The sequence below is a fragment of the Enoplosus armatus genome, chromosome 21, assembly GCF_043641665.1.
Source record: "Enoplosus armatus isolate fEnoArm2 chromosome 21, fEnoArm2.hap1, whole genome shotgun sequence".
NCBI lineage: Eukaryota > Metazoa > Chordata > Actinopteri > Centrarchiformes > Enoplosidae > Enoplosus > Enoplosus armatus.
This window is the reverse complement of record NC_092200.1, coordinates 320,343-335,765: the sequence shown is the minus strand read 5'-3', so window position 1 is coordinate 335,765 and position 15,423 is coordinate 320,343. Positions and strand designations below refer to the sequence as shown.

Sequence of the window (15,423 nt, the reverse complement as noted above, 5' to 3'; positions counted from 1 at the left end):
GGTAGAGAGACAGACAGACAGAGAGACAGACAGGCAGAGAGAGAGAGAGAGAGAGAGAGAGGCAGACAGACAGGCAGGCAGAGAGACAGACAGGCAGGCAGAGAGACAGACAGACAGAGAGACAGACAGACAGGCAGAGAGACAGACATCCACAGAGCCATGATGCTAACGTGTCTAATAATAGCTTTATATACATTAATTACCACCAAAAAAACCTTCATTACATCATTATTAAGCTATTTATCCAGTTGTTGCAATCTGCGTCAAACATTTTGAGTCGTAACGAGAGCCCGACCGATTTTTGGGGGCGATACCGATAACTCCAATAACGATGTATATTGGCCGATATTCTTTATATATATCCATGAAAACGGTTGTGACGAGGATATGTAATGGAAGCAGGTGGTTTTACACCTCAACAATAAACTTTATTGTCAAAAACATCACAACACGTCAGTCTGTTGGAGCGCATTGTTTTGCCTTGTTTTGTCTGTAAACAGTGTTTTTTGTTTTGGTTTACGGAGCTCTTTCACCAGAGAAGAGCTCATAAACATCAGGTGAACAACTCCAGTGGATTTGTTTCCCGAATTTCTTGCCCCCTCAGCTGTTTTGCGAGACATTCTGGTCAGAGGAGCTCTCACCTTTGCAGCTCAACGTCGACGTAGAGGGAAACGTGCCGGTGCGCTTGTGCGTCTTCGCCAGCGAGGACAACGCACACCGCTACCCGGAATATTTCTCTCTAACGTGCGCTCACTGGGGAATAAGATGGACGAACTCCAGCTACTGATGAGGAGAAACAAGGACTTTTATTCATCTGCTGTTTTGTGCTTCACGGAGACATGGCTGGGTGAAAGAACTCCCGATGTGATGCTGCAGCTGGACGGATTCCAGCTACTCCGAGTGGACCGCAATGCGCACCTCTCCGGCAAAACAAAGGGTGGAGGTATTTGTTTCTACATCAACAGCAGCTGGTGTAACGACGTGACAGTGATCCGACGGCATTGCTCTCCTTCCCTGGAAACCCTTTTCATTAACTGCAAACCCTACTACTCCCCCCATGAGTTCGCTTCATTCATTCTGGTCGGTGTTTACATTCCACCGGAGGCCAACGTGCAGGACGCACAGCGCGCACTCGCCGACCAGATACTGGAAACGGAGCAGACCAACCCGGACTCCTTAGTTATTGTCCTCGGTGACTTTAACAAAGGTAACCTCAGTCATGAACTCAACAGTTTATTGAATGCCCCACCGGGGAGGGAGTCCGCCACCCTCAGCCTGCTGCCCCAGCATGCAACAGCATAGAGGATAGCACTGGCCACCACAGACTCATAAAACATCCTCAGCATAGTCCAGCAGATGTTGAAGGACCTCAGCCGCCTCAGAAAATAGAGACGGCTCTGGCCCTTCTTGTAGAGGGCATTAGTGTTCTTTACCCAGTCCAGTTTATTGTCTATGTGAACTCCCAGGTACTTGTAATCCTCTACAATGTCCACACTGACCCCCTGGATGGAAACAGGGGTCATCGGCGCCTTGGTCCTCCTCAGATCAACAGTCAGTTCCTTTGTCTTTGTCACGTTGAGCTGCAGGTGGTTCTGCTCGCACCATGTGACAAAGTTCTCCACAGCAGCCCTGTACTCCTCCTCATCACCTTTGCTGATACATCCAACTATTGCTGAGTCGTCAGAAAACTTCTGAAGATGGCAGTGCAGTAGCTGAAGTCCGTGGTGTAGATGGTGAAGAGGAAGGGAGAGAGGACAGTCCCCTGCGGGGCCCCGGTGTTGCTGACCACTCTGTCTGACACACAGTGTTGTAAGCGCACATACTGTGGTCTGCCAGTCAGGTAGTTGACAATCCAGGACACGAGGGGGGCATCCACCTGCATCTCCGTCAGCTTCTCACTCAGTAGAGCCGGACGGATGGTGTTGAACGCACTGGAGAAGTCAAAAAACATGACTCTCACAGTGCTCGCTGGCTTATCCAGGTGGGCGTAGACGCGGTTGAGCAGGTAGATGATGGCATCCTCCACTCCAAGTCGGGGCTGGTAGGCGAACTGAAGGGGGTCCAAGTGTGGCTTGACCAAGGGCCGGAACTGCTCTAGGACGAGTCTCTCCAGGGTCTTCATGATGTGGGAGGTCAGTGCCACGGGTCTGTAGTCCTTGGAGCCACTGGGACGCGGCGTCTTTGGAACAGGAACGAGGCAGGATGTCTTCCACAGCACGGGGACCCTCTGGAGACTCAGGCTCATGTTGAAGACGTGGTGAAGTACTCCACATAGCTGGGGGGCACAGGCTTTAAGGGGGCTGGGGCTGACACCATCGGGGCCTGCAGCCTTGCTGGAGTGGAGTCTCCTCAGCTGTCTTCTAACATGGTCGGCAGTGAAGCACACTGTAGAGATGACCGGTGGGGGAGGGGTGGTGTCGTCAGGTTGAAGAGTGCCGTCAGCCTGGGGACTGGGGGACGAGGTGTGAGGAAAGCTCTCACAGGGGGGTGGGGGGCTGTGAGGAGCAGGAGGGGGAGGGGGGAGTGGAATAGGTGAAGGTTGGAGGCAGACAGCAGAAGAGTCATGGGGGGGTTGAGTAGGGCCCACCGAGTCCAATCTGTTGAAAAACAGATTAAGTTCGTTGGCCCGGTCCACGCTGCCTTCAGCTCCTCTGTTGTTGGTCGGCCTGTAACCCGTGATGGTTCTCATTCCACTCCAGACCTCTCTGGTGTTGTTCTGCTGGAGTTTCCACTCCAGCTTCCTCCTGTACTTCTCCTTGGCCTCCCTGATCTTCACCTTCAGTTCCCCCTGGATCGTTCTCACCTCGTCTCAGTTGCCACCTCTGAAGGCCCTCTTCTTTTTATTCAGTATGGCCTTGATGTCCTTTGTCACCCATGGCTTGTTGTTTGATTAACAATGGACAGTCCTTGCTGGGACAGTGGAGTCCACACAGAAGTTGATGTAGTCCGTGATGCACTCTGTGAGCCCATCAATGTCCTCTCCATGCGGCTCACAGAGCGCCTGCCAGTCAGTCACCTCAAAACATCCCTGAAGTGTCTCATAAGCCTCCTCTGACCATCTCCTCACTGTCCTCGTGGTTGCAGGCTGGCTCTTGACTAGAGGCACATAACAGGGGTTGAGGTGCACTAGGTTGTGGTCTGACCTACCCAGAGGGGGGAGGAGCTGTATGCATCCTTAACGTTAGCATACAGTAAGTCCAGGGCCCTCTCCTCTCTAGTGGGACAGCTCACAAACTGTGTGAAGGTGGGAAGTGTCCTAGCCATGGTGACGTGGTTGAAGTCAACCGAAATAGCAATGAGTGCATTCGGGTGTTGAGTCTGTAAACGGGCTATGGCGGAGTGAATGACGTCACACGCCGACTTCGGGTTGGCAGAGGGGGGGATGCAAACAGTCACAACAATGGCATGTGAGAATTCCCTGGGCAAATAATACGGCCTGAGTCCAACAGCCAACAGTTCAATGTCCGGGCAACAGACACGATCCTTGATGGTGATGTGGGAAGGATTGCACCACCGGTTGTTAACGAGAACGGCAAGCCGCCCTCCTTTGCGCTTACCGCTCCCGGTGCAATCCCTGTCGGCCCGGACGGTCTGAAAGCCGTCGATGGATACGTTGTCGTCGGGAATGTCCTGGTGCAGCCATGTCTCCGTAAAGCACATTAAACTACACTCTCGGTACTCCCTCTGACTCCTGGCCAGCGCCGTCAGCTCGTCCATCTTGTTTGCCAGCGATCTCACGTTGCCCATGACGAGAGAGGGGAGACACGGTTTATATCTCCTTTTCTCCATAAACCTCTGCTGTCTCGACCCAACTCTCTTCCCTCGTCGCTTTGTTCCCCCTCTGCATCCTCTGCGTGTTTTTCTCCAGATTTCAGCGGGGATCTCCGATGATCTGGTCTCCAAGCCGGCCGGCTTCAGAGCGATCAGCTGATCTCTGGAGTAAACAAAGCAGCCCAGAAGTTGCTGCGCGACCGTCCGATGTTTGAATGAAAGTAATTCCAGAGTGAAAAAAAGTACCAGAACTCTCTCCACCAGCATGTTTGAAGAGGGTACAACAAAAAAGTTCTGAGTTAAATAAAGAAATAAAGGAGAAAAGTATGAAAAAGAAGAAAACAAACAGGAGCGACTGTAACAGGCTGCATGCACGTCGGCGCATGCGCACATAGTACACAGAGGCTGTGACGTCATATATCAGCTTCTGTGAGGACTGCTGTGTACCATCTCGCACCAGGGTGAGTTATAACAACGGCAAACCCTGGTTCACTGCAAGACTGCGACAGCTGAGGTTGGGAAAGGAAGAGGCGTTTAAGAGTGGCAACAGAGCAGAGTTTAAGGAAGCCAAGTACAAGTTTAGCAAGGCGGTGAGGGAAGCTAAATGACTGTACTCAGAGAGACTACAAGACCAGTTCTCCTCCAATGACTCTGCTTCTGTGTGGAGGGGGCTCAGGCAGATCACAAACTGCAAGCCAAGAGCCCCCAACTCTGCTAACGACCGACACCTCGCCAACAGCCTCAAGAACTTCTACTGTCGCTTTGAAAGACAATGGGACAGTCCTGACACCATCCCCCACACCATCACCCACCAGCTCCAGCTCAAAAGCCCCAACCCCCTCATCACACCTGGGGCTGAACTCTCACACCTCCTACCACCACAGCTGTGCCCCCCCCCCCCCTCCTCCAACATCAACACCTCTGTCTGTCCTTGAAAGAGATGTGAACAGGCTCTTCAAGAGACAAAACCCCTGGAAAGCTGCTGGACCAGACTCCATCTCCCCATCCTGCCTGAAGAGCTGCGCTGATCAGCTGTCTCCGGTGTTCACAGACATCTTCAACACCTCACTGGAGACATGCCACGTGCCAGCCTGCTTCAAGGCCTCCACCATCATCCCCTTCCCCAAAAAAACAGGGCCCACAGGATTAAATGACTACAGACCCGTCGCCCTGACCTCTGTGGTCATGAAATAATTTGAACACCTGGTTTTGTCCCACCTCCAATCCATCACTGACCCTCTGCTGGACCCCCTGCAGTTTGCCTACAGAGCCCACAGGTCTGTAGATGACGCCGTCAACTTATACACTTCATCCTCCAGCACCTGGACTCCGCAGGATCCTAAGCCAGGATCCTGTTTGTGGACTTCAGCTCTGCCTTCAACACGATCGTCCCGGCTCTTCTTCAGGACAAGCTCTCCCAGCTGAACGTGCCTGACCCCACCTGCAGGTGGATCACAGATTTCCTGTCTGACAGGAAGCAGCACGTGAAGCTGGGGAAACACGTCTCAGACTCGCGGACGATCAGCACCGGCTCCCCTCAAGGCTGTGTTCTTTCTCCTCTACTCTTCTCCCTCTACACCAACAGCTGCACCTCCAGTCACCAGTCCGTCAAGCTCCTGAAGTTCGCGGACGACACCACCCTCATCTGACTCATCTCTGGTGAGGATGAGTCTGCCTACAGGTGGGAGATTGACCATCTGGTGACCTGGTGCAACAGCAACAACCTGGAGCTTAACGCTTCAAAGACAGTGGAGATGGTTGTAGATTTCAGGAAGAGTGCAGCCCCCATCACCCTGTGTGACTCTCCAGTAGACACTGTGGAGTCCTTCCATTTCCTGGGCTCCATCATCAGCCAGGACCTCCGGTCAAGAAAGCCCAGCAGAGGATGTACTTCCTGAGGCAGCTGAGGAAGTTTAACCTGCCACAAACAATGCTGGTTCACTTCTACACTGCCATCATAGAGTCCATCCTCGCCTCCTCCATCACTGTCTGGTACGCTGCTGCCTCCACCAAGGACAGACGCAGACTGCAGCGTATCATCCGCTCTGCAGAGAGTGTGATTGGCTGCAACCTCCCATCTCTTCAGGACCTGTACTCCTCCAGGACCCTAAGGAGAGCAGGGAAGATCGCTGCCGACCCCTCCCGCCCCGAACACTATCTGTTTGACCCCCTCCCCTCTGGCAGGAGGCTGTGGTCCATCAGGACCAAAATCTCTTATCTGGACACTTTATTTTGGTCACTGCACTGTTTGTTATTTATCTTATCTTATTTTTTTACCTTTATATTTTTACATGTTTGTTGGCAGCACCATCAGACCACGGAAAATTCCTTGTAATGTATGTTACTTGGCAATAAACAGTTTCTGACATAAGTGCACTGAAACACTGAACTTTAATAACTATAACTATAAATAAAAACACAAATAGAACATATAGAACAAATAGAAAATAAATAACACAAGGCAGCTGTGTAGGGCAAGCAAGCTCCTGCCAATCCAACAGAGGCAGGTTTATGCAGGAAGCACAGCGTTCCTGAATTGTAAACATCTTCTTCAAAAAATAAATAATAATAATAAAGGCAATTTCACTGCAAAGAATGTCATAATGTGTTGTGTAGGGCAGGCCTATAGACGAGTATGAATGAACAACTGAATGAACAGAAGGCCTTGGTAAAAGTGGTCCCACACCTTGCTTTTTCCACCTTCAGCCATCTGTAAAACAATATAAATATAAAAAGTGTGAGACATCAGCTGAATTATATATTTGAGCTGGAACCAAACTAGTTTGCATTACATGTCCAATTCTAAATACCTTAATCTTCACTAATGATACATTTATCTTGAAACTTGACATAATGAGTGAAGTCTCTCTGCTAAACCACCTCTGCTCTGTGAAGCTAATGGATTGAACTCCAATCAGAAAGGTGTTTTTCTGCTGATCAAACACGTCATCTTCATCAATGTTTCTGTTCATGTCTAACGGTCATTGAGTCATGGTTCGCTGCTGCCGAGTCAGCAGATGAACAGCGCCTCGATTTAAACGTATTCCAGCGTCTCCGGTGGAAAAACAGACTTACATTGTAAATGTTGTAAACACACCGACTGGACCTGTTCGGTCAGGAGGGCGCATCAAGCTGCGAGTCAGTCCTAACACGTTAGCTTCCACTCACCTAACAAGATATGAAAGTAGCTACGTGGTTAGCTAGCGAGCTAATGTAGCACGAGTATGAGTGACATGGCGGTTTCACGGTAGAGTAAAATATGGGGACGTTGTTCATTTACTTTCCAGCTTTGCATCTCACCGACTAGGTAACAACATGGCGTGAAGTCAGTGCTCAACAGATCCAAAGCATCACTACAGCATGAAGGGAGGGGATGCTCTGATGCTAATCTTTCAATCTGTTACTGACTGTACTGATAAAATGTACGTTACTACAGCTGGCTAGCTACCTCGCTCGCATCGCAAACAGTGTGATAAGCATGTGTGCCATGCCGGTTGTCAGGGACAGGGTTATATTATGCTGAAAAGGGAAAATGATGGGCTCATTGTTTATTAACTTTACAGCAACTTACCGTGAAGACCGCGCTGGACTGCGGACCTCTGCTCAGCTGTGATGCCCTGCAGACGGTGCTGGGAGTGTTGTAAACAATGGAGTCGGAGCGCACTCTGCTGGACAAACTATGTCTGAAGACTCTTTTTCTGCATTATGTTCTGTAAAAAAATGTTTAATATCGGCAAAATTCGGACAACATATACGCCGATTACGATATATCTGTGATAGGCACAAATTGGCTGATTTAATTGGCTGGCCGATAAATCAGTCGGGCTCTACTCGTAACTTTAACAAATGATAAAAAAAATAAAGTCCTTATAACGTTTTCTTTTATCAAAGTGATCTGGTGACTGGGCGTGACGGGTGCCGTGGTGCTGATTAATGATTGGATGGATGCGACTGGGAGGCGGGCTAACTCATCTGTCTACAACATGTTAATCACACACACTCGGAGCTGTTGATTTTTTCTCTTTTGAGCTAGGCTAACAGTTTCCTGCTTCCAGTCTTTGTGCGAAAGTTAGGCTAAGCTAACCCCATCCTGGAGCTATCTGTGCATGAAACCGATGTCCGTCTGAAACTGGAGAAGGCACAGAACAAAATGTCACACTGTTTAGATTGAACAACAGGCCAATAGGGAGCCAGCGTATCAGTGTGACCTCTCCTCTGATTGGCTGGATTTGAGTCACAGTCGCTCTGTGTGTTAAAACTCCCTGAATGAGGCTTTTTAATTGGTTTTGGCAGGACGCTGATACTGACACACACACACACACTCACACACTCAGAGCCGTGTCATGTTCAAAGGCTGCGTGAATCTCCTGCATGCCGACACGCTGATAAACCCTTTAACACACTAATTAACCCAAACACAAACACACACACACACACACACACACAATAAACACACAAATACACACTCAGTTTTCTATTATTTATCTGCCAAACAAAGTCCAAAACTTCAAACACACACTGATTCTCTCTCTCTCTGTCTTTATATGTCTCTCACTCCTGTTCACCTTTAAGCTCTGTTTACCTGTTGGCTCCTCTGCAGCTGTGTGTGTGTGTGTGTGTGTGTGTTTTACAGCAGTTTGTTTTTATAACACACACACACACACACACACACACACACACACACACACACAGAAAAGTGGTTTTGACCTCCAGGTCTCTTTAACACAGAAAGGCATTGTGGGAGTTATCACACAACAGACAGACAGAGAGTATGTGTGTGTGTTTGTGTGTGTTGTGTTTATATATTTGCCTTCAAGCTTCACTGTGTGTGTGTGTGTGTGTGTGCGTGTGTTTACTGTGTACAGCTGGCAGTGGGCTGATAACAGCCCTATTAGAAATATTAATATACCCTGAACCCCACAGAGACACACACACACACACACAGATGCCTTTGGTGTGTGTGTGTGTGTTTGTGTGTTCCCTCTGGTCATCCCTGATTGGAGCAAATCAATTAAAAGCCTGAGACCGTAGCGTTTCATTGGCCGACAGCTGTGACTGACAGGCGGTGACCTGCTCGCCTGAGGAAAGCACTGACTGAGAAAACATGTAACTGAGAAGAATAAAGAAGAAGAAACATGGAACAACCAAACAACTACAACAGAACCTTAAAGCACCAGAGAACAGAACAGAAAAAAACACATGTCTACAGAGCAGCAGTAGAACCGGCTACCTACAGGTAAAGAACATTGGTAGAACCGGCTGTCTACAAGTAAAGAACATTAGTAGAACGAGTTATCTAGCAGTAAAGAACATTAGTAAAACGAGTTATCTACCAGTAAAGAACATTAGTAGAACAAGTTATCTACCAGTAAAGAGCATTAGTAGAACGAGTTATCTACAAGTAAAGAACATTAGTAGAACGAGTTATCTACAAGTACAGAACATCAGTAGAACGAGTTATCTACTAGAACAAAATGTCTCGCTCTTTAACCACATGAATTCATTGTCTAGTACAGCAGTAGATACTAAACTACTGATAGGAAACTTCCGGAACATGTTAGGTGGGGTTAGCTGTCGGCTAAGGGCTTGTGTCCATACAGCTCTGGGGTGAAGCGCTTGTACGGTGAGAGAAGAAAATGCTGCGTGTTTGTTTGTTTCTATGACAACAATATCTTATCTGCTAACAACAAGCCAACAACAAGCTAACAACAAGCTAACAACACATAGGGTGATAACAGCACAACATTCATCTCCGGCCGATCTGCTTTTCTGTCTCTGCTATGGTAGTTTCTGTCTTACATATCATGAAGCTCAGACAGACACAATCAGAACGAGCTTCTCCTCCATTTTCTTGGTTACCAGCGTGATAAGTCCCGCCCCATCTAATAGGTCTTTATGATTGGTTGCCTGAAAAGGAGCGACAGTGATGGCACAGCGCCTTTATGCAACGCACAAAAAAGGCGGAGCGCTCTGAAAAAAGCCGCTATGTGGACAGAAGCCCTAAATCTACCTCAAAAGAAGACTAACTAATGGCGTAAGCAGCATCAGAGTTGGTTTGGACTGTCTGCTGTTTATTTTTAACTTACTGTGACCAGATGTTTAAGCTCTTCTGACTCATAAAACCAAAAGTAAGAACAACAACGTGATTTTGTTAAAACATAATGAAAAACAACAGACTGATAATATGAGTGGATAATCTGTTTAAAGCAGAGAATTCTGAGGACGTTTGTTAACACACTCACTCAGTTCTCAGCTCCTCGTTTTGAAGCCGTCTGCAGTAACGAACTGCTAACGAGTCGGTAAGTCAGAGAAACAAATCAGCGAGAGGAAAATATTCACCATCCAAAGCCTGAAACACTGTGTGTGTGTGTGTGTGTGTGTGTGTGTGTGTGTGTGTGTGGCAGTAAAGGGTATTAGAGAAGATTACTGTTGTTCACACTGACAGCAGAGAGCGAGAGAGAGAGCGGTACATGGTTCAGATTAGATTGAACTTGTACCATTTATAAGAACATTAAATGGAGCCTGCAATCACTGGTCAATCGATGCCTCGCTGCTGCTCACTGTGTGTGTGTGTGTGTGTGTGTGTGTGTGTGCAGTATTAAAGCGGACGAGTTACAGCGGGGGGAACACCGGCTGTATTGAGTTTTTTCAGACCTCTTGCTTTCAGAACACATGCAGAACTACTTTAAAAAGCATCTATTTTAAAATAAATGCAGTAAAGCTTTATGTCTGGGCAGATACACATCATAAAGCTCTGCTAGCGCCCCCTACAGACTGCCATGTTCATGTTCATTCAAATTGACCATGCAGTATAATGAGCGAGGTGTGCACTTGTTTCCTACACAGCTGTGCTCACAATCGCAGCTGCAAGTCAAAAACATTGCAACTTTGCAAAATATCTCTTTCTATAGCCTTGGTAATGTAGTGAGGACTCACAGGGCTAGTTGGTGAACTATTGTTGCTGGAGAGCTAATTGCTAACTCGTACTCAGGCACAATAGCTCCTGCAGATTTTCTATATTTTCTGTCTACTGTTTTGTTTACTCGCCATTTGTTCACTACTGTTCAATAAAAAGTTATTGAAGAGCTCTCCAAGCTAACAAGTCCATTTGGAAAGTCCTAAGCTTGTTAGCTCAGTCGCTAACAGGACAATAAGTTCACCTGTGTGAACCAGGTCTCTGTTGTGGAGCAGTTTATACTCTGACAGAGGAGCTTCAACAAAACTGGATGTTAGCTAATAAGCTACGACAGCTTCCTCCATGTTGGACTCTCCGGCTCTCCGTCCACTCAGAGGACGGTTGTTGTTGGTCAATGGAGCAAATCCACGAGTCAAAGTTCACCAAAGTTTTTACTAAAAGATCAGCGTGATTTCCTTCATCTTTACTGGTGCTGCTGGTGCATACTGGTGCTGCTGGTGCACACTGGTGCTGCTGGTGCTACTGGTGCATACTGGTGCATGCTGGTGCATACTGGTGCTACTGGTGCATACTGGTGCTGCTGGTGCTGTTGGTGCTACTGGTGCTACTTGTCACATGAGCACAAAAAACGGACAGAAATACTGCGGGTACCTACTACTACACACACACAGTAACACACAGATCGAGTATCAGCAGCTGCCTACAGATCTTAAATTGGACCTGGAGTCCTGCCGTCACACACAACCTGCTCCATCTGTCTCTCTCTCTCCCTGTCTGCCTGCACCTCGCTCGCCCAGCCTCTCTGTGGTGGAGGGTTAGCTAGATTTAATGCCCTGCCTCACCCTGCTCACTGCTCCACATATCAGCCGGGAGGAGATCGAACCACAGAGAGGAGGTGTGTGTGTGTGTGTGTGTGTGTGTGTGTGTGTGTGTTACTGTGTGTGTGTCCATTGGGAGAGAAGCTGTTTGCTCTCTGATTGCCTGGACACACACACACACACACACAACACACACACACACCTCTTTTATTGAAAAGAAAGGAGGTGACAAACTCTCCCCTCCTCTTGCCCCCCCCCCCCCTCCTCTCTCCTATAAATTACATTAAACAGGACAGTAACCACCTCCTCTCTGTGTGTCCTCGCTCAGGCTGTCTCTCACGTGATTGGCTCAGTGATTTAAGAGCGCTGCATTCTCATTCGTCAGTGGCTTAACCTCTGCAAGCATGTGACAAACGGCGCACACACACTCACACACACACACACACACACACACACACACACACACACACACAGTGTGTTATCTCTCTGGGTTCTGTGTCTCTGTCCGTCTATAACTCAGAGGAGAAACTGTGGCAAGTCAATAGTAGATAACACAAAAGCTGCTGCAGCTTTTTCTCTCTCGTGCTGCCTTCAGGTACAAACAGTCAGACTGAGAAGCTGCATTAAAGGAATAATTCAATACTTCATTATGGAATGTACATTTATTCTCAAACAACTAGACGGGCTCTGTTGAAAGTTAAAATTACACTTTCCAGCAATGCTGGTTCTCTCTCAGCTCCTGGTTTATCTGTCCTGGTTCTCTCTCAGCTCCTGGTCTATCTGTCCTGGTTCTCTCTCAGCTCCTGGTTTATCTGTCCTGGTTCTCTCTCAGCTCCTGATCTATCTGTCCTGGTTCTCTCTCAGCTCCTGGTCTACCTGTCCTGGTTCACTCTCAGCTCCTGGACTTCATTCATCAGGAGACACAAACACGACTCCACATGGAGGATCATGTTGATCTGTAGCTGCTGGAGGTGGAAATAAGAAACTGTTTGATCTTTTGATGCACCTTTTATGTTGAGAGGCAGCAGCAGAAATCAGTCAGATTCATTCATTGTCTGTTTAACGTTGACTGAATGACACTTAACATTCCAGAAGTTCAAGAAAATGAAATTAAATCCAACTTCAGAGGACCCACGTATGTTCCCTAAGGAACACCTTCTGCAAGAATCCATGATGCTGAGAGAGCTTTCAGGTGTTTGAAACTCTCAGACAGACATCAAGGCAGACAGACAGACAGACAGGTACCTGCAGGGATCCAGGGGTTGCTGGCCGGTCGGTCTTGGGTGCCTCCCTGCTCCCAGTCGAAGTCGTCCTCTTTGGACTGGACCAGAGTACAGTCTGGAGACTGACCAGACAAACAGGCTGAAAGACAGACAGACAGGTGGTCAGTTATTGTGCTCATGTTTTAGTCTGTAGAGAGCGAGAGAGAGACAGTCAGGTATCAAAGACTTAGAGGGAGTCCACATCAAAAGTGGGTCTTGAACGGTTCATAAACTCGACTAAACAGTTTCTGATTCTGAAGCTTTTAGTTGATTTTATTTGACACAATGAAAATGTGGGATAACCAGTAGTGCAGGAAGTACTCGGATCCTTTACTGCAGTGAAAGTAATAATACCAAACAGTAAAAATACTCTGTTACAGAAAAAATCCTGCATGTAAAATTGTTGAGGTGGAGCTCATTCTGAACTAACCACTAATGATTATTAGTTCATTGTGGATGAATGAGCTGATTATTTTCTTCATTAAGGCTCAGGCCTGCCTGGACCAGCCCATAGTTATGCTGCTATAGGCCTAGACTGCTGGGGGACTTCCCATGATGCACTGAGCTTTCCTCCTCTCCCTCTCCATCTTTACACATTCATCTCCCTCATATGCATGTTACTAACTCTATATCTTCCCGGAGTTTCTTTGTGCTTTGTCGTCTCGCAGGTTCCTGTGGATCGTGGTCCTGGTACGCCTGACTGCTGCGGCCATGGGCCTGCCTGACTCTCATCACTACAGTTATTATGTTTAGTCGTAGTTCTGTTACTATTAAAGCTGTTATTGCTATTATTAATCATATCTCAGTTATTATTACAGCTGTAACTACTATTATCAGTCATATTTCTATTATTATAATTATAGCTGCTATACATCTCTGCCTGTCTGTCTGTCTTTATCTCTCTGTCTCTCTGTCTGTCCCTCTCTCTGTCTCTCTCTCCCTCCCTGTCTGTCTCTGTCTCTGTCTGTCTGTCTCTCCCTCCCTCCCTCCCTCCCTCTCTCTCTCTGTCTGTCTGTCTCTCTCTGTCTCTCTCTCTCTCTGTCTGTGTTTCTCTCTGTGAGTATGGCGGACTGAGTGCGGAGCTGAGAGCGTGGAATCGCAGAGTTCATTCAGTGTGAGGGACTTTTTCTAACTTTTCCTTTTCTTTGGGTTTCTGTGTTTATGTTTATGTTTTATTGATCTTTTCTTTGGTTGGCGGTGTGGTTTAGAGGGGTGGTGTAGGTGTAGGGGTGGTGGGGTGTGTGTGAGTGGTTGAGGGCTGTGTGCTTTGTTTAGCACCATGCCGGTGGCGGAGGCTGCTGCGGGGATGGCGGTGGGGAGCGTGGTGGGTTGTGACAGCGTGAAGTCTGCCTCCCGTATGAACGGGGCCATTGTTCTGTTTCTGGACAGCACGGCTAAGGTTAGCGAGGTGGTTGAGAAAGGTGTAGTCATTCAAGACACCTTTACTCCCGTTTTCCCCCTCATTAGCCCGGCTACTAAAGTCACCATTTCTAATACCCCCCCATTCATCAAGAATGAAGTTTTGGCAAAAGAGCTGTCCCGATATGTCCCGCATGCTCCAGCGGTGTGGGACAGTTTAAACATGTTAACGAACAAAGAAATAAAGAGCAAACTGAGACAGTGGAAGAAAACGAGTTGGGAAATGATCAAAGTAAACAAACAAACAAGTGTGGAAAAAGTCATGAACGTATGAATGTGTGTGAGGAGTTCATTGAGGATGAGGAGATGTCACATGAGGAAATGTTCCAATGTCCATCAGAAAAGGAAAAGCGCTGACTCTGTGCAGGACAGTATTAAAGCAAAGAAAGCGACTAAAGAGGCCAAAGTGTCGGTGGAGTCAGAGAGCGACTTCTTCTCTCTGCCTCTTTACCCTCCTGCTGACATCCAGGCTTTTCTGGAGCGAACCAAAGGAGCCCGGCTGCCGATAGTCGGAGATCACTTCTCAGATCTCAGACTGTTCGTGAAGTCAGCCAGGCCTCTGACCAGAAAGTCAGGAACATGTGGTGAGGTGCTGCTCACAGATCAGGAAATATATCGACTGAGAAAACTGATAGTGAGAGTGAAAGCACAAATCAATACTGATGAAGATGTTTCTTAAAAAGATGTTGAGCCTCTCTGTTTTACTGACTGGTCTCATCACTGTTGTCTCTTTTATCTCCATGTGTGATTTTAACATCAGCATTTTAAACCTGAATGGAGCCAGGGCTGATCTTAAGAGAGCTGCTCTTTTTAAACTAATGGAGTTAAAGAAAGTGGACGTGATGTTTGTACAGGAAACCCACAGCACCAAAGACAATGAGAGTGACTGGAGGAGGGCTTTTAATGGGGGTGTCATTTTAAGCCACAAGTCCAGCTGCAGTGGAGGAGTGGGGATTTTAGAAGCCAGAAGTTTTTTACCCGTTTCCTACGAAGTGGAAGAAATTATTCCAGGTGTTTTATTGAGAGTTAAAGCTCTTTATGAAAAGGTAAAGTTAGTGTTTTTAAATGTCTACGCGCCCACCATTGGGGTGGACAGGGTGGCATTTTTAAACATTTTATCTGATACCGTTAGAGCTTGTAGCATCGATGATTTTCTGTTTTTAGGGGGTGATTTTAATTGCACAGAAAATCCAAACCTAGACAGGAATCATCCTGAGCCTCATCCTGCCTCGTCCTG

At 47.5% G+C, this 15,423-nt stretch overlaps 1 protein-coding gene across 1 annotated transcript in view; it reads right to left on the bottom strand.

Annotated features, from left to right (window-relative positions):
- Positions 1 to 15,423, bottom strand: part of LOC139304040 (receptor-type tyrosine-protein phosphatase mu-like) — a 130,824-nt gene that overhangs the window by 85,817 nt on the left and 29,584 nt on the right. Inside the window, exon 2 of the mRNA XM_070927876.1 lies at positions 12,751 to 12,867. Coding sequence (XP_070783977.1) covers positions 12,751 to 12,867 — 117 coding nt within the window. The remainder of the gene's footprint in view (positions 1 to 12,750; positions 12,868 to 15,423) is intronic.